Source organism: Pseudopipra pipra, chromosome W (genome assembly GCF_036250125.1).
Source record: "Pseudopipra pipra isolate bDixPip1 chromosome W, bDixPip1.hap1, whole genome shotgun sequence".
NCBI lineage: Eukaryota > Metazoa > Chordata > Aves > Passeriformes > Pipridae > Pseudopipra > Pseudopipra pipra.
Window position 1 is genome coordinate 64998946 of NC_087580.1, and position 19232 is coordinate 65018177.

Consider the following 19232-nt stretch of genomic DNA (forward strand, 5'->3'; position numbering starts at 1 on the left):
CTTGTCCTCACACCCTTTGTGGAACTCCCCGCCTTGAGGGAAGTACTGAGCATTCCTGCCTGAACTGGAGGATAAATAATCTTGGAGTCTTGGAACATTTTTAACCACTCTGTGGGATCCAGAGGAAGACTGCAGCTCATCGCTCTCAACCAGACTTAGACCACCCTCAACTGGACTGCAATCACCACTTTTGACCAGACTGCAACTGCTCTCCCACCAGCAGGTTCTTCCCCTCTCCCTTTACTTTGGACTCTAGCGGGGCCCAAGGAACACCACTTTGTTCATGCCCCAGGGTACTGGGTTATACATTTGGGTTTTGTGGGTTAAGACCAATTGTTTGTTTGTATGATTGTACTTACTGTATTATTTTAATAAATTGTTATTCTGACTTATAATCTCTCCTTTGAGTTGAGTTCATTTCCCCTGCTGGTTAACTCTTAAACCAGCACAATGTGTTTATAAGGAACAGGATTCTCAGCCTGCAGTAGCAGCGGGGAGCTGATGTGCTGCTACCATGCTAAGATATGGGCTAGTAAATCTGCACAGATAAGGAATCTGCTGACAGTTCTCCTTCACAGAGGCACATTTTGTTTCAGCCCACAGAGTGCCAAGTCTTCTCAGCATTGTCTCTCCACTGTTGTTGTCCGAATTGTTCTGCTTACAGCCCACATAATTTCACTCTTAGCACATTACAAAGCACCTACATGTATTTCCACCTGGCTGGATTTGCATGGATTAAATAAAATTTATCCATTCTTAAATGCAGTACATTATAATGCTGTCATGGTTTAAGCTCAGATGGAAATTAAGCACCATGCAGCCCCTCGCTCAACCCCCCCTCTGTCCCCCCCACCCTGGTAGAATGGGGAGGAGAATTGAAATAAAACTTGTATGTTGAGATAAGAACAGTTTAATAATTGAAAATAAAGTAAAATAAAATAATTATGGTAAATAATAATAATTATAATAAAAAGGAAACAAACAAATGATGCACAATGCAATTGCTCACCACCCACTGACTGATGCTAAACCCCCCCTTCCGAACCCAGATCAGCCCCTTCCAGTTAACTCCCCCAAGTTTATATACCAGCCATGACATTCTATGGTGTGGGACATCCCTTTGGTCAGTTTGGGTCACCTGTCCCAGCTATGCTCCCTCCCACTGGCAGGGCATGAGACAAGGGAAAAAAAAGTCCTTGACTTATGACATGACTTAGCAAAAACCAAATCGTCAGTGTGTTATCAACACCATTCTCATTCTGAAACCAAAACAGAGCACTGTAACACCTACTGAGAAGAAATTAACTCTACCCTAGCTAAAACCAGGGCAAATACATTAAAACTATCCTTTATCATTTACTGCCAAATAAGGGAGAGGAAACAGCAGTTTTAACATATTACTGTTAGATGCTGAAAATTCTGATCAACTGAGGCACAACTATAGATGATGATCAACAATTCATACTTTAGTCATTGAACTAGTAAGTATACATTTACTTACAGTGCATTAGATGTATGTATTACCAGTGAAAAAACCAAGAAGGTCAGCATAACTTAAATATTATATGAATTCTAATGTGTTATGAACACTACCCCAAGGGCATGTGACTTCCTGTACCTGTATTATGCTATTGGACAGCAGACAATCAGAATTCACTCCAGATTCAAAATAATATACATAACTGCCAATAATCATTCCAATCCCTCTGCAAATTGCATTCTGTGGCTAGTTTTTTCAGCACCTTAGTTAATTTAACTTGATTAAAACTGGAAGCATCTGACTATGATTTAGGCATGCTTATTGCTGTAAAAAAAATAAGCCCATTTTCAAAATTATTGTGCAAGTATTTTAATAAGATTTGCACACATCTCGAAGAACTCTATTGTATGACTCCCTGGTCTTGGAGTTAAGTCAGCTTTAGAAGAATCAAGTGAAGAGATCACTGATGGTGTAAGGGATATATCTGCAGATTTTCTTTGTGCATCAGCATCTGAATCTTTTTGACAGGATCTACAGTTGCTCACAGAACCTGATCTCTGTGGAGTTGCAGTCCCAGATTTTGCTTCAGTAATTTCATCTGGGGAGCAAATGGAGGAGGAAAATTAGTCATCAGTACCAAATAAGTCATAGGAACAGCAAACTTCTTCCCCTTTTCACACTTCTAATATTATTTTTTTAAATTTTGATTAATACATAAACAGCTTTTGCAACTGTATATAGTTGATACAAAATAAAAGCTTATACATATAGCAACACAGAATCAAATGTCCTTAAGCAAATTATTCTTGTGCTCTGAACTGTGCTCCAGGACTATCTGATCTAGTTTAGACCAGCACTCACCATATTTTTCATGAAGTTATTTCCAGGGGAAGTTAGTGAACACAGGAGTTTTTACATCAAAGCTACTTTAAACTACAGTTTGTAAGAGGAATAGAGAACAGTTAGCTGTGATGGAGGGAAAGTCAGATCAGTTTCACTATTGGAAATGCCAAATTCATGCCCTTGGGTTGTATATCCTCAAGAGTTGAGGCCAGGACTGCAGCTGCTCCAGCTGCATGGCTCTTAAGTAGTCATCTCCCCTCCAACAGGAATGGCGTTCATCTTATACTACAGTAGAGGTCAGTGCAGGAAAGTGATTAATCCCCTGTATCAAATACTACTAGATCTAAGCAAGCACTTTTATTGTCAGAAGGGACAAGGCAAGAATTGCAGTGTCAAGTCAGATCAGGTAAACTGTCATGAAACTCAGCCTCAGTCATCCTATACTATGATCCAGCCATATTCCAGTGAATCCTTTTCCCATGCCACATGCTTTCCTAGGCATATCATGTACACCATTAGCTATAAATAATTTGCTTTAGTCTACTATGCTCTTAAACAAGCATTATGGCCAGTCTATATTTGCTCCTCCATTTTCAGGAAGGTATCTGACTTGCAGATTTGGCTGGGATAGAGTTAATTTTCTTCCTAGTAGCTAGCATGGGGCTATGGTTTGGATTTGTGCTGGAAACAGTGCTGATAACACAGGGATGTTTTTATTATTGCTGAGCAGGGCTTGCACAGCATCAAAGCTTTTTCTGCTTCTCACATAGCCCCACCAGCAAGGAGGCTGGGGGTGCACAAGGAGTTGGAAGGGGACACAGCTGAGACAGCTGACTCCAACTGACCAAAGGGATATTCCAGACCATATGGTGTCATGCTCAGCATATAAAGCTGGGGGAAGAAGAAAAAAGTGGGAGATGTTTGGAGTTGATGGCATTTGTCTTCCCAACTGTTATGCATGATGGAAATGACTGAACACTGCCCTGCCCATGGGAAGTAGTGACCAAATTCCTTGTTTTGCTTTGCTTGCACATGTGGCTTTTACTTTCACTATTAAACTGTCTTTTTCTCAACCCACGAGTTTTCTCACTTTTACCCTTCTGATTCTCTCCCCTATTCTACCTGGGGAAAGTGAAGAAGTGGCTGTGTGGGCCTTAGTTACCAGCTGGGCTTAAACCACAACAGAGTTGTATGCTGTGTTACTGCCACTCTATAAAAGTTTTTTCTACAGATCTGTCCAACTGCTTTCAAGACTTCACTTACTGCAAGCATGCAATTCCCATGTCAAATTTTGTCTACTACTAGCATTGATGGGTTGGACCTGGCTGGCAGCTAAACCCCCAGCCAACCCTTCATTCACTCCACCCTACCTTAGTGCAATGGAGGAAGAGGATTGGAAGGACAAAAGCAAGAAAACTCATAGAGCGAGATAAACACAGTTTAATAAAATGAAGGAAGAAAGAAAAAAAAAAAGTGATGCAAAGGCAATTACTTGCCACCTCCTGCAAGCAGACTAATGCACAGCCAGTCTCTGAGCAATGGTTACCTTCCCCAAACTCCAGTCCACTCAGATTTTTTGCTAAGCATGACATCATATAGCATGGAATACCACTTTGATCAAGCCGGGTCAGCTGTTCAGGTTATGTCCCCTCACAACTTCTTGTTCACCCCCAGCCTACTCATTGGGTGCACCACAGTGAGAAAACAGAAAGACTAGTTACTATGCAAGTACTGGTCAGCAATAGCCATAACACTGTTTTAGTCATAGATCAAAAACACAGTCACAGATAAAATAAACAGCACCATACCAGCTGCTATGGAGAAAGTTAGCTCCATCTCAGCCAGACCCAGTACAGCAACACACAGCTCAAGTCAAATTTGCATGCCTAAATGCCAAGCTTTATCTTCACTAGGAAAACATGTTCCCATACTTAAGATCTAAATTAACATTTAAATTTGGGGGTGAGGCTGCAAAACCAGTTTAGGTTGATCCAAAACTTACTTCCCACAATCCTTCCCCTTTTGCATCAGCAGTATTAGTGCTGGTGCAGACACAAAATGGAGCAGTTCTGGAGTTGATATAGCTAAAAAGTGATTATTTAAGGAATGAAACAGCTAACCATCTGATCATAGGAACACTAGACCAGGAAGGAATAAAGAAACATTAATGCAGATCTAGCTTGGCTTAAATTAATAAAGGGCAACACTTACATCACTTATAAACAAGTAAGTTAAGACATGTTTGCATTTAAAATTATTCCCCTTACAAGTCCATTGACTTATGTAAGTCTTTACATACCATCAATGCTACGGAAGTCCAGTAAGTATGTCCTGCTGTCCACCTGATACAACTGTAGACTCATTTTGGAATATGCATTTGTCACTGGATTCTTCCTTCGAACACGCAAATAGTATGGATTTACAACCTAGTACATGAGAGATTTGACTTAGTAACTAGAACTGCTTAAGAAGCACTGCACATTGTTTTTCTTATTTCAACTCACTGGTATTATCAAGTGATTTCAGGCTTACCTGTCAGAACTTTTTTTTTTTTTACCAACAAAAACACACCAAAAAACCCCAAACAAAACACCCTACTCAACACATTCCCAGAGCCCCAGTAGAAAGGTTAAACACATTAGCAAGATTTTTCCTGTCAGCATAAATAGCCTCCCCCAAAACCCTTCCTGCACAACCAAGCACAAGCTGTCAGTACAGGCACGAGACTATCTTCCACAGCACAGGAGAACAGTTTCAGACTTCTAGGCTATGTAGCTACACAGCTCAAAAATTTTCAGATGTCTGCTGTAAAGACCCTTTATTCTTACCTTCCATTCATAATCCAGTTGTTTAATTGCTCGACAAACTTCAGCCATGATATCATTTGGTCGACTCTGACTCCGTATTCCCAAGTGCCACTTCGCTTTTCTTACACCTTGGTGTTTTGACTTCTGTGGATTCAGCTCATCAAGAGTATGGCGGGGACGTGGTGCTTCAGCTACTAAGAATGGCACTCTTTCAGGATGAGGTCGAGACAGATTGTGATCATCAAGAAAAGAATCCAGTGGGCTTGTAGCCAAGTAGAAGTCTTTGGCCTCATTCATTATCCTTCTATTATCTATAATGAGGTGATAAGCAACCACTAAAGGGTCCTGATGATTTTGGCCGTATAGACAACTTAGCACTTCCTCTTCAGTGCATTCAAACTTCTCACACACTTCTTTTAAGGCTTCATCATCAATCATGGTAGAACTATATGAGGGGTCTTCAGGAAACAGGTATTTGGGAAGGTCCTGCTTAAACCATTCATGTTCTCTAGATTTAAAAATAAAGTGAGTATATATATGTACAGTAAGCCTTTTTAGTATTAAATAATTTAAAAAATAAAATTATTCTTCATCTATACAAAAAAGATCAACAGTTGTCAGTCTAAGTCCCCTTCTGTGCAGCACAACAGTACATAATGAAAAGTAATTATCTCCTTCACAAGATTTTGCTAGACATTTTGCAGGAGACTGAAAAATGCCTCTTTCCTCTAAGGGTTTCAACTACCTGATCTCCAATATCTTTGTATAAGTCAACCACCTTTTTATATAAATAGTTGTTCTTTTGGCATTGGGTTTGTGGTTTGTTTTTCTTTTTACTACTTTGCTATTTTAGTTTTGAGATATTTTCAACTGAAATCTGTATGCTATCCAATCAAGCTGTCCCTCCCCAAGTACATACATAACAAATTAAAGAAATCTTGATACTGAATAGTTTCTTTGGCAATGTTTGAACATTGAAGTCACACACTCCCTACCCCCAACAAGCTGCCTATCATTTTTTCATTCAGAAACCCCCCTGCTCTCTCTTCAAGCCTTAAAGAGTAGAGGGAAGGCTATGGAAGAGTCAATCTGTACCTCTTTACTACTGTATCCATGGGCTAAGAGGGAAAAGGAAATATACAGAAGGGACCAAATACTTAGGTTGCCCAATCACACAGAAAAAAAATTAAGTAGTTTTGTGTGCTTAGAGTAAGCTGCTTAACTAGTCAAAGGATATGGCATGATGCTAATTTTAAAAGTATCCTACAAAGCATAATGACTTGCTACAGATTTAAGAGCAGTTATATTGATCAATCTTTAGTCAGTATGAGCCTGAGAACATGCCTCAGCACAAGTGCATTGAGCAAAATGTACTTTCATCATAAGAAAGCAGTTAATTTGGAAGTAAAAAAAACTTTTCCCATATGACTATAAAGCACAGCTCTAGCTGAATAACTGAGTATTTTGTTACTATTTGTTGCAGTGGGCCTCTTCCTTTGCATACACACACCCCTAGAAAAATTAAGGTATTCAATGCCCAAGTCCATGGGACCCAATGAGAACCATCCACAGGTCCTGAGGGAGCTGGCAGATGAAGTTGCTAAGCCACTATCCATTGTTTTTGAAAAATGGTGGTAGTCAGGTGAAGTTCCCGAGGACTGAAAAAGGGAAATATAACCTCCATTTTTAAAAAGGGGAAAGTGGAAGACCCAGGGAACTACAGACCAGTCAGTGTCACCTCTGTGCCAGGCAAGATCATGGAGCACATTCTCCTGGAAACTATGCTAAGGCACATGGAAAACAAAGAGGTGATTGGTAACAGCCAACATGGCTTTACAAAGGGGAAATCATACCTGACAAATTTTGTGACCTTCTATGATGGGGCTACAGCACTGGTGGACTTGGCAGAGCAACTGACATCGTCTACCTGGACTTGTGCAAAGCATTTGACACTGTCTTGCACAACATCCTTGTCTCCAAATTGGAGAGACATGGATTTGATGGATGAACCACTTGGTGGATAAAGAACTGGCTGGCTGGCCGCACGTAAAGAGTTGTGCTCAACGGCTCGTTGTCCATATGGAGACCAGTGATGAGTGGTGTCCCTCAGGGGTTGGTACTGGGGCCAATACTGTTCAACATCTTTGTCAGCAACATGGACAGCGGGATCGAGGGCACCCTCAGCAAGTTCACTGACAACACCAAGCTGTGTGGTGCAGTTGACATGCTGGAGAGAAGGGATGGGCCATCCAGAGAGAACTTGACAGGCTTGAGAGGTGGGCTGATGCAAACCTCATGAAGTTCAACAAAGCCAAGTGCAAGGTCCTACACCTGGGGTGTGGCAATCCCAGACACACCTACAGGTTGGGTGGAGAAGGGATTGAGAACAGCCCTGCAGAGAAGGACTCACGTGAGACTCCACCTGGAGCACTGCGTAAAGTTCTGGTGCCCCCAACATAAGAAGGACATGGAACTGTTGAAACAAGTCCATAGGAGACCACGAAGATGATAAGAGGACTGGAACACCTCCCCTATGAAGACAGTCTGAGAGAGTTGGGGCTGTTCAGACTGGAGAAAAGAAGGCTGCGTGGAGACCTCATAGCAAACTTCCAGTATCTGAAGGGGCCTACAGGGCAGCCAGAGAGGGACTCTTCATCAGGAACTGTAGTGACAGGACAAGGAGTAATGGGTACAAATTGAAAGAGGAGAAATTTAGGTTATATATTAGGAAGAAATTCTTTACTGTGAGGGTGGTGAGACACTGGAACAGGTTGCCTAGGGAGGTGGTGGATGCCCCAACCCTGGCAGTGTTCAAGGTCAGGTTGGATAAGGCTTTGAGCAACCTGGTCTAGTAGGAGGTGTCCCTGCCCATGGCAGCGGGGTTGGGACTAGATGATCTTTAAGGTCCCTTCTATCCCTTTAACATTCTATGATTATATGAGAGTACTTCCCATTGTAATAAAGTAGTAAGGGATATATGTAACACATTTTTTATTTTACTGAAAGAACATGAACATTGTTAACTTGCTAACTTCGAACCCTAAAAGAGGAAGCATTTTCACTAAGGTAGTATTTCAGAACTCTCTCCTTAGAGCTTCTTACAAAGAAAACAGGAAAACCTAACTATGCTACTGCATGAAGGACAGCTTTATCAGCTACCTGTTTTTTTTAATTCTACCCACTGTGCATTTGTCAAAGTGGTCACCCCCTCCAGAATCCTATCTTGAAATCTGGAGTCCATGATGGCTATCTGTAGCTACAAGCTTAAACTTGTCAGTTTTCTACGTACTAATTGTCACTCATACACAGGTTCATGTCAGGGTTTTGAAGCTAGAATAGAATGCCATCTTATACATGGAATATTCAGTCTCAACAGATTATTTTGCTGAGTCTGCAGAAATATGAATAAAAGTGATAGTTATCAGGTTAAAGAGTCATAACTTCTCCTCAGACATTTACAGTACAAAGCAGCAGTTCTTAACAGCAAATAATTTTCTTCCCCAGAGAAGTCAATAGAGTACAGTTTTTGCAAACCATTCTGCAGGTAAACAGGCTTGCTTTAGCAGTCTTAAATCTAGAATTTCTCAGAATGTTTATATGTAACATATATATTTGTTTTACTGTGACCTCCAATAGAAACTACATTGGTCACAGGATCAGAGCCAGAGCTAAAGTCAAACAACCAGAAGTTGAATTTTTCATCTTAGACTATAAAACAGGAACAAGCTATATGAATGATTTCTTTGTTCTGCATATTTTCACTAAAATTACCATTCCAGCATCCTGTGATCAGACATCAGTTAATGTTTTACCTAATGTTTCTGATTGTTGCTCTCTTCATTGGATCTACTTGCAGCATGTGTTTCAGAAGACTAGATACAGATGGATTCAGGTATTGAGGGGTATAAAAGATACCATCACATATCTTCTTAAAAAGGGTTGGTACATGATCATCATCAAATGGAAGTGTTCCACATAACAAAGCATAGAGAATAACCCCACTGCTCCAAATATCTACTTCTGGACCTGCATATAATCTGGGAAAAAGGTAACTATTAGCAATTTGTGCTTAACACATTTAATTAGGGGTTTTTTTCTACATTCTTACATTGTATTGTGTTAATTAAGAGTGTGTGAACTTTGGACAACTTATCTGCAATTACTATACCATTTCAGTGCTATGCTTTGAACTCTAGTGTCCTTCCCCTTCAAATATGTAACAAGAGCTAGGGCAGAAGTACTTAATTTTTCTCTCTATTGTATAAAAATAATCCACAGATACAATTTAAGACAATGGCAAACTGAAAGAAACTTGCACCTGCTACCAAGAAAGCTCATGTTATACTATCACTGTTTGAGTACAATCTATGTAGTCATCTAGCCTCCAAGTCTTGGAGGCTAAGTTTAAGACAAGTCCATATAGCAAAACTTGTCACATCTTCTATGCTACTGCCTGAATAAAACATACATTTGGCCTCCAATTAGCAAGAGATATTCGGGTGGGTAGTATAAAGCAGCAGATTTGACAATCACTGAATAAATTTAGACTGAATATCTATTCTGCAGCAGATATTTCACTGCTACTCAACTTCACAGTAGACTTTGCCTGTATTTCTATCTATACCTCTATTTCCAAGATCTGAGCTGTAAATGAGATTTTTAAACCAATTCAGGCACACTGCACACCCTGGATTTGGGACATCACACACGATCTCCACCTTACAAAAACTATTCAAAGATAGCTCATTGAAGCTCTAAATGTTTATGAAAAATTATCAAGGCAATTAAGAGTTCATCCCACAGTTTCTTAGCATCAAGCTTGTGAATTGCACTAGTTTTGAAGCCTTTAGAATTAAGCAGCAAAATGACTGAAGTACGTGCACATATGCATCCAATAGAAAAGAAACTACCTTCCTGAAATTACTTCTGGTGCAGCATAGTTAGGGGAACCACAGCTTGTTCTTAAAAATTCTCCATCTGACATCATATTTGATAGACCTGAAAGTATATAAGAGTAACTACTAAAGATTCAGAGAGCAAAGTAATTTCACACTGCATATACCACCTAGAACAAATTACTAGTAATTCAAATTAGAAAGTTAACTAATTTATCTCAGTAAGAAGGCAGCATTGTTTGGAATTATTGAGATTTTTATATGAGAATGCTACATGATCCTGCATTTACTTTACCAGAAACTTGAGTAACATCAATCCGTTATTGCACACAACCTAGGAATGTTCTAAAACATATTAATTCCAAGACAAAAACCAACCCATTCTCGATTACACAAGCATGATAGAGAACAAAGCTGCTCTAAGGGAGAGAGGAGCATAGCAACATAGGATTTTGGTCATTAACAAGAAAGCGTCTTAAAAACCATATTCACTTCTAAATGCCAAAGTGGAAGATGCTACCACAAAATTGTCTAAAATTGTTTAAGAGGTTATATAGAATAAGGGAACTGAGGAGCGCATACAGCTTCACCACAATTTAGACATCGACACTGCTTCAACAGGTTTTTGAAACACTGCAGTTTAAAAATCAAGCTATACTGTAAGTATAGCCTTTAGAACTAGGCCATCCTCATCCACCAGCCTTTAGCATATCCTATGATCAGTAAAGAATTACCACTTCTAGAATAGCTGCGGAAAATATCTTCTAGTTTCCTCCGTGAGGGCTGCATAATCAAAATCAGTACAGGCCAGAGAACTCAGACAGAAATTATGCCCTTTTACTGGGGGGGGAAGAATACGAAAGAACACAGCTTGGCTAGTTTTCATACTTGCACTCATATACTTGAACACTATCCTTTTAAAATATATTTAGAAGACTCAGCATTACCTAGCATCTTTCAGAGACCTCCAAGTGCTTTACAAGGGCAAGTATTTTCTACTATACCTACAAGAGTATGAATACCTTACCATGCTTATATGGTCAGGTTTCCCGATTCAGACAGTTCGAAGAACTAGCTACCAGTCTTTGCAGCAGCTGTGTTAAACAGCTAGTATAAACAATTAAGCTTTCTGATTAGTTAGGCAGCTATATAGCTAAAAGCACAGGAGTTTGCAAAATTGTTCTTATGTTACCTTTTATGTTTTAATTACACTTTTCAATCACATCTTTTGAGTTTTCAAAGTGAATTTAGAGCAGTTTCTCAGGAGTAGTGTATTTTACTAGAGCAATGTGGCTCTTAAATATGATGAACTTTCCTTGCGCTGTACTTACAAGAGAGCTAAGCATCTGAATTTAACAGATAAAGACAATAAGAGAGTCAGTTTTGAAGTAGCAAGGTGGGGAACTGTCTATTTAGAATTATTTGAGAAAATATTAAGCAAGACCAAACAAGACAGTTCACAACTTCACCCAGTCACAGAAAATACCCGACTTGAAAACTTTAAAGGAAAATAAATTTGACACATGTGCAAGAACATCATTTTGGTTTACATTGAGATTTTCTTGTATTATGTTCTACCACCAGGATATTCAAATATACACACTTTATTATTTCCCATAGTAATTAACAGGATCTAAATAAAACCAGAAATGTGATCAGATATAAAATAGCAATGCTTACCAAAGTCAGCTATCTTGGCATTCATGTGTGCATCAAGCAGCACATTTTCAGGCTTCAGATCTCTATGTACTACCATATGCCTGTGACAGTAATCCACACCAGAAAGGATTTGCTGGAACAGACGTCTACTTTCCTTCTCATCAAGCTAAGACAAACAAAGGTTTTAAACAATTTTGAGACAGTGGAGGGATAACTTGGTTTTCCTCTATATGAATTAAAGGAAACTTTCCCATGACTGAAAGTTATCATTTATAGTTTTGATACTTTATACAGCAGATGATCAGTACTTGTAGCAGAAAGCTTCATAGCTTACATCATTTTGTTTGTACCTGTCACAAATCCAGTTTGTACACAGTAATTGTAAATTAACATATCAGTATCATTTATTTTTCAGTAGAGTGGAAAAATGCTACAAAATCATACATAAAGATCTGAAACATGTTAACATATAACTGTTTTTAGTTTCAAAACAAGATGTAGTCATAAAGTATATTTTAATTGCTAACCGCAAAATTAATGCTGAATACATAAGAAACAAACCTTCATTTAACAGGAAGGTTGCAAAAGCAATAACAGAATGCAAGTCATTGATTTGTAGAGGTGGACTACTTCTTACCCTTCCATTTTTACAGATATAATCAAACAGTTCTCCTCCTGAAACATATTCCATCACCATGAAAATGTCAGTTGGTGTACTGATGACCTGGTACCTGATAAGAATAAGTATCTGTTAGTCTGTGCACTCAGTTAAAGCAGCTAGTTACATTTAGTTAAAACCAAAGTTGTGCAAAGAGTCAGATAAAAGTATATTTTAAAAAAATTAACAGCTCATTTACAGCTACTGGAATGATAATATTTTTTAGAAGCTATTTCCTCTCCTTTTACTATGTGATGCCATCATTGCCAAGACTAGCAGGGAATTTGTATTTCCCACCAGGAAGATGGGTCTTTGTACTTTCAGAGGACTATTCTCAGTCCAAATTATTTCTGTGAAGCCATATACAGTACTGCCTCACAGACATTTTAGTGCAGTGAGGAAGGAATTCAAAAGGACTTTGCTAGTGTCTCAAAAGCACACACCCTTCAACAAAAAAAAAGTGTACTTCAAGAACTGAAAAAATATTCATGATGATGAGCAATTATCTTTTACAAAGAGACCTAAATTTGTCATTAGTATTTAAGAGTATTAACACCCTGGTTATTATATTTTTATCACTATACTTTAAGGTTAGCTTTGAGGTTTTGAAAAAACTAGGTTATGTTCAAACTCCCCACTTAAGAGATTGATATGTTTTTTACATATCCTTACCTAAAGGTTGTTTAATTTTTCCCCCCTTACAGCAGTCAGAAGTGATCAATTTTTAACATAACAAGAAAATGCACACCGGTAAACCTTCAGTCAAAAATTCAGATACTATATTAAGAAGACAGGAGGTAGCAATTGGATGAAAATGAATGTTCCAAGGTACTACACTAAGCATACAAATATCCCAATTGTAAAAAAATAATTGAATTCACACATACACTACAGAACTGAAATGTTCTTCAAAATGTTGATTCTTAAGACAAGGGGGAAAAAAAAGACACTCCAGCTTACAAAGACAAGTTTTTCTTGACAGCAATGAGTTCAGTCTATTCAGGTGAATGTATGTGTGCACATATATATGTGTGTGTATATATCTATTTAAACAGCTTAGTATCGTAGTGTAACTGCCTCAGAATAGTATTCAGGTTATTTTCAAAGTTAACTTTACCTAACATTTTATAGTCCAAGATGCTTTACCTTTACTAATTTTCTCTCAAATACCTTGGTTGAAAGTATGTCATGTATTTAGACATGAATATTCTGAAGTTGTCACTAAGACACTACAGAAATAATCCAAAAGTTACAGTGCAACCTCATTTTTAACACCCTTACTGTTAATGACCTTTCCCATAGTTGTGAAGTCACCGAGCTTCAGGCAAACATGAACAACAGTTTATATTTTAGATCTTCACAGTGATTTTCCATCCTCTGGATGGTGAGATAATGAACAATGTTGGGAGATAAACCTCTTAGCATCACTGAAAAGAACGAGCCATTCTGCACCTCATGTTTTCAGCATCTTGGAAGACTCAATCATGCTTCTCTACAGTCAGTTCATTTTTCTAGTTATGGAAAAGGAGGTTGTGAAATAGTTATATATCTATAATATAAGTAAGATCATCAAACCACACAGCACAGATGACCAGAATGCACAAAGAGGCAATTTATATAGGAAAATAAGATGCATTATATTGCTAGAGGTCAAAAACCACAAAAGGAGATGCTCCAAAGGTTTTTATTTAAAGCATGGTATAAAAAGAAAATCTTATTGAGGCAGACTTGCAACTGTATATATTGCTAAAGCATTGTATGAAAATTTTAATAAAGCACAATGTTCCAAATTAGACATTGTCTAATTTGTAATATTCAGCTGAAATAATCTGATTACCTTTATGTCAAATATCTTGAGCTCCTACCTAGCAGTTCCCCAATCCAGCTAATAGCACAAGCAGCATGATCCAAAGTCACCAGCAAGTCTACCTACACAACAGTATCAATTATAACTCAAATGCTATTTACATTCAGGCTAATAACCCTTCTGTTTTGGAAATGCAGGCTGAACAACTGAAAAGCTAGGGAACCATCAATTTTTCCATCATCTCTTTCGTCCCATAATTCCCCGAGAAAGAAATTGCAACCTAAAACCTGTTAAGCTGACTTAAAGGTTCAGCAGCACCAGAAGCACACATTCCTGTTCCACCCCAAATATCTCAATTCGTACGCTAACACTTCCTATTTTGTTTTAACTACAGGTATGTACTTTGGACTCATTAATGAATTCTAACTGGCAGCACTAGCAGCTCTGCAGCCAGACAAATCAGCTCAATAGTCTTCTGAAAACTGACCCACTGAAGAAGTCAGTGTGATCTGACACAATCCAATTTAGCTCCAGTATAAGTGCTGTTACCAAATGAGTGTATAGGGATGGCATATGTCAGTGAAAGCACGGTCTTAAGAAAAGACTCTGACAATAAAGAAAACCTAAACTCCAACACCACAATTAACAGCAAAAGTCACCAACATTCTAGATGTGCCCTGCTAGATGTGCAGGTTGACTTTATAGGAAAAGTAAAAAAGTCAATAGCATTTATAGTTTATTTCCTCAGACCAGATACAAGGCGTCTACTCTGGGACATATTTAATTGTACTCTAAACTCTGTTGATGAGCTACTGATCAAACAGATGTAAATAGGCACACTGTAAATATCACATTTATTTAGTTAAGCGGTAACAGCTATATTGAAGACCTCTGAAATATGAGATCGCATTTAACAGACTGCACATCTTTCAGAAAAACCTTGCAGAGCACCATCTACATAGGAAAAACAGGGCACTGACCGACACATCACTAAGAAATATTTTGAGTAAAGAAAATACAATAAATTTACTATAGAACTACCCTTTACGATCTTGTTCTGAAGTCAGTTTCTAAGCAGAAAGAAAGAACAAACATAACCAGAAAAAAGAAAATGGAAGCAGCAGCTAAAAAAACTGAGATGGATGTTACTATAAGCTGCTACCTTCTATATACCTGCCCAAAGAATTTGTAAGTCAAGATCTAATGGAAGACCTCTGCCCTGCAGAAAAATCAGTTTTGTGAAAATGCATTACAAAGTACACCAAAAATGGTTACATAGTTGAAAACTGGTTACATTCCTAAAAATATACTGCTAATAACATTGCTCTTTAAACATGTTTCAGATCAGTGAGAGCAAGGGATTACTGTTTAAATAGATTTGATTATAGCAAGCAGAACTTACAGCTTAATTATATGAGGATGTCTGAAGAGTTTGAGGTTCTGGATCTCCCTGCGGATTTTTCCTACAACATCAAGGCTGCGAATCTTCTGTCGATTTAGGATCTTCACTGCAACTTTATGCCCAGTTAATTCATGTTTACCAACTGCAAGAAACAGGGTCAAGAAATACCACAGTTAAGATGTAAGAATTCCACATTATCCCCATTATCTAGTAGAAAACCAGATGGCATGTCATTTCTTCTACTCTAATTTCTCCCACAATTCTATCATTAGAAGATGAACTGGATATGTAGGAACAAACCTTAAACCTAACCCTCAGAAGTCTTGCAGCATGACTATGTCTCCCAGGGGCTTGAGTAAGGGACATTACTGGAAAACTCTCCAGCCTATTAAGGCCCTCTGATTACTATCTGTTATTGGTTCTCAAACTGGCAGTGACAAAATAATAAAGAGAAGTCCAAGGGCAAGTAAAAAAGACTTCAGGGCCCTGGGACGATTGGTAGAGGGATCAGGAGCACAGGTAGTGATTTCCTTGACCCTTTCAGTAACACAGAATAATATTGATAAGAATAGACAGATCCATCAGGTCAATGAGTGGCTCGGAGGTTGGTGTAATCAAAAATATTTGGGGTTTTTTGACCATGGGATGATCTACTCAACATCTGGTCTACAGACACCTGATAGGATGCACCTATTTCAGAGGGAAAAAAGTTCTAGCACAGGAGTCAGCAGGGCTCGTTGATAGAGCTTTAAACTGGCTTGGAAGGGGGAAAGGGACAAAATCAGGCTTGCCAGTGATAAGCGATGGGATGGTGTGCCAAAACTTGAAGAAACCAGCATATATGGGATCCCTCAATCTGCCTCAAGAGTTGTTGTCTACAATGAACCACGCCTGAAATGTTTCTACACTAATGCCACAGCATGAGGAACAAACAAGAGGAGCTCAAAGCTTTGGCCCAGTCACAGAGATTTGGCATAACTGGCATAAGTAAAACCTGGTGGGATGAGACCTGTGACTGGAGTGCCCTGTTGGATGGTTACAGGCTCTTCAGGAGGGATGGGCAGGGCAGAAGAGGCAGAGGAGTGACACTATGTAATAGAAGGGTTAGAATGTCTGGAGCTCACAGTTGGCAACGGCACAGTTGGGAGCCTCTGGGTAAGAATCAAGGGGCAAACAAATAATGCAGATGTCACCGTGGGAGTCTGCTATAGACCTCCCAACCAGGATGATGGCACTGATGAATTATTCTTTGAGGAACTAAGGGACACCACCAAATCAACTGTCCTTGTCCTTATGGGGGACTTCAACTTGCCAGAAATTAACTGGGAGCATCACACAGCTGGTACAACCCAGATCAGAAGATTCCTAAAAAATCTGAATGACAACTTTATGGAACAGGTCCTAAGGGAGCCAACTCAGAAAGATTCCCTCCTTGATCTGCTGCTTGTCAGTATGCAGAATGATGCTGCATTTTATCATAAGATGATTTCTCCCACTACTCTTTAGAAAAAGTGATGTTCACAGGTGTGTACTCTTCACATGATCAATAACTACAAAGCAGCCTAAAAGAACACCCAACTTAAACCAAATAAGATAGACAGAGGGGTATTATAGAAATAGAGCAATAAGGCAGATTATTAGCCCTTCAAGCTAATTTTATTTGATGAAATATTAATAGGATTAATGTTTAATAACATGTTAAAATTATAACAGTAGCTCCACCACAACAGCCCTTTTTGGCACCCATTGTAAGGGCATAAGGGGTTCAAGATAATGACAGATTTGATTGGGATGTACTAGACGGAATTTATAGCCGTTATTGCAGTTTAGCTAGTCATGAGCAGGCTCCCGCGCTTGCAGTGGGCTTGCTTACCTGACTATATATTAGAGTCTAGTACTCGTTAGTGGTCACTTTTTGCTTTCACTGCTGCTGTAGTGCTGTGCTGCTCATCACCTCACTCTGCTGTGCCTGGGAGTATTCTGATAACAGCAGTGGCTTGTGTGTTGATTACAGAATTCAATCCGGACAGGGTGTAGAATCCCAGAAGATAAGGGGCTAATGTGTATGTCTCAAACACGAATAGCCAGATGGCTGTAGAGCCAACCAAGGATTGTTGGTAATAACCAAGGATTCTTGTTAATAACATGCTGTGAGAAAGAACAAGATGTGGTTGGAGAAGGGGCCATGCAGAGGTAGGGCAGCACTTTTCTGGAACAAACATCCTTGTTCTAGTTCATGGAGATAAGCACAACACAGTAGAGTGCAAGCGCAGGAATGAGGCCAAGGAGTGGGCATGGGGGGGGAATCAAGACCACCAAAAACCCCTTGAAGCCTCCGACCCATTTCCAGAAAGGCCTGAAAGAATGGACTGTGCATGTGAACTAATTTACGTAGAAAGAGAGAAACCTGTCTTTGGGGCCGGGAAATCTATCCATAAAAAGGTACCCCCCCCAAGCCTGGGGGATGCCCTCAGGGGCCTGGATATCCCATCACTTGGATCAACACTGGAACTAGGACTGGTGATCTTTTTCTCTCTTTCTTTCTCTCTCATCCTCTTTAATTCATCTCTTCCTCTTCCTGACATACCAATTTCCATGTCAAGTGTGTAATTTACTAAGAAAACTTTGAGTTTTTCAGTCCCTCTGACTTTTGTTGTTCCTTTCAATCATGAGCATTTACGAATCTTGGCTGCTCCCTTCCCCTTAAGGGTGGAAGGCCACACAGGGTAGCAGTAATAAGAAGTATCAAAATGCAGCTTTTGAGAGAGGCGCCTGCCTCACTAAAACCCTTGATTAGATCAGCAGTCACAAATGCTACAGGTGATGTAGGTGCCCTAGCAAATACCTTGAGGGAAATTGGGGCTGTAACTTTGGGACGATCTGTGCAGGTGGTGAATAAAGGAAAGCCAGCAAAACCAAAAGGAGTTACATCACAGATGATGATGAAACAAATGTGGAATGATTTCATACAAGCCGGCATCACATGATCAGAAATAAATGGGATTATAACATCAGAAATGTTCCGCCAACAGCAAAAGTTAGCACCTATGCAAAAAAACCAACCACCCCACTCCCACCCCCAACTGCCATCTCAAGGCAAAGCACTACCTGAAAAATGCCAAAATGGCAGAAACGAAGGTTTGGCAGGTGTAGCAGGATCCTCTGCCTTGATAGGTCTTATTTGCCTTGGGCCTAAAATCCGGCCAGAGAAATGCAAACAATGCAAGCTGTCTGTGGTGAGTTACCAGTGGTGCCATGGTATTGCTTTTAGTGTTGAATTATGCTAAAAACCAGTCTGGTTCACCAAACTGCAAACACACATCCTGCTTTTTTAAGCACGATTTGACAGATAAGTTGCTGGCTGGCCTGGAGATATGTGACTGGCAATCAAACATTTTATAAATATAAAAGTCCAGTCCAACTTTTATATGGCAGATTCTTCCACATACTTTCCTGAAGCATGTGGAGCTTCTCCCATGAAGCAGGGGCAGCTCTTCATGGTCACTCCCCAGGGCTTAAGTGAAGGAGAGAGATCTGCCCACGATCGTTGTGTGGTGAGTTACAACTATCTCTACTTAATGATTGTTTCTTTTTGCTAGTGTTGTGGTTTAGATTTTCTTACTGAATTTTTCCATGCCACCATGCTGGGGTGCCGGCCATGGAGGAGCAGGGGGAGAAGAT

General features: G+C 39.4%; 1 protein-coding gene across 1 annotated transcript in view; it reads right to left on the reverse strand.

Moving 5' to 3' along the window:
• Nucleotides 1-462: 462 nt before the first annotated feature.
• The window catches only part of LOC135404390 (5'-AMP-activated protein kinase catalytic subunit alpha-1-like), a 29924-nt gene continuing 11154 nt past the window's right edge, over nucleotides 463-19232 (reverse strand). Inside the window, exons 2-9 of the mRNA XM_064639121.1 lie at nucleotides 15552-15693; nucleotides 12322-12415; nucleotides 11706-11850; nucleotides 10041-10128; nucleotides 8943-9167; nucleotides 5152-5638; nucleotides 4623-4749; nucleotides 463-2078 (exon numbers count right to left, since the gene is read on the reverse strand). Of these exons, the coding sequence (XP_064495191.1) occupies nucleotides 1834-2078; nucleotides 4623-4749; nucleotides 5152-5638; nucleotides 8943-9167; nucleotides 10041-10128; nucleotides 11706-11850; nucleotides 12322-12415; nucleotides 15552-15693 (1553 nt within the window). The 3' untranslated portion in view covers nucleotides 463-1833. The remainder of the gene's footprint in view (nucleotides 2079-4622; nucleotides 4750-5151; nucleotides 5639-8942; nucleotides 9168-10040; nucleotides 10129-11705; nucleotides 11851-12321; nucleotides 12416-15551; nucleotides 15694-19232) is intronic.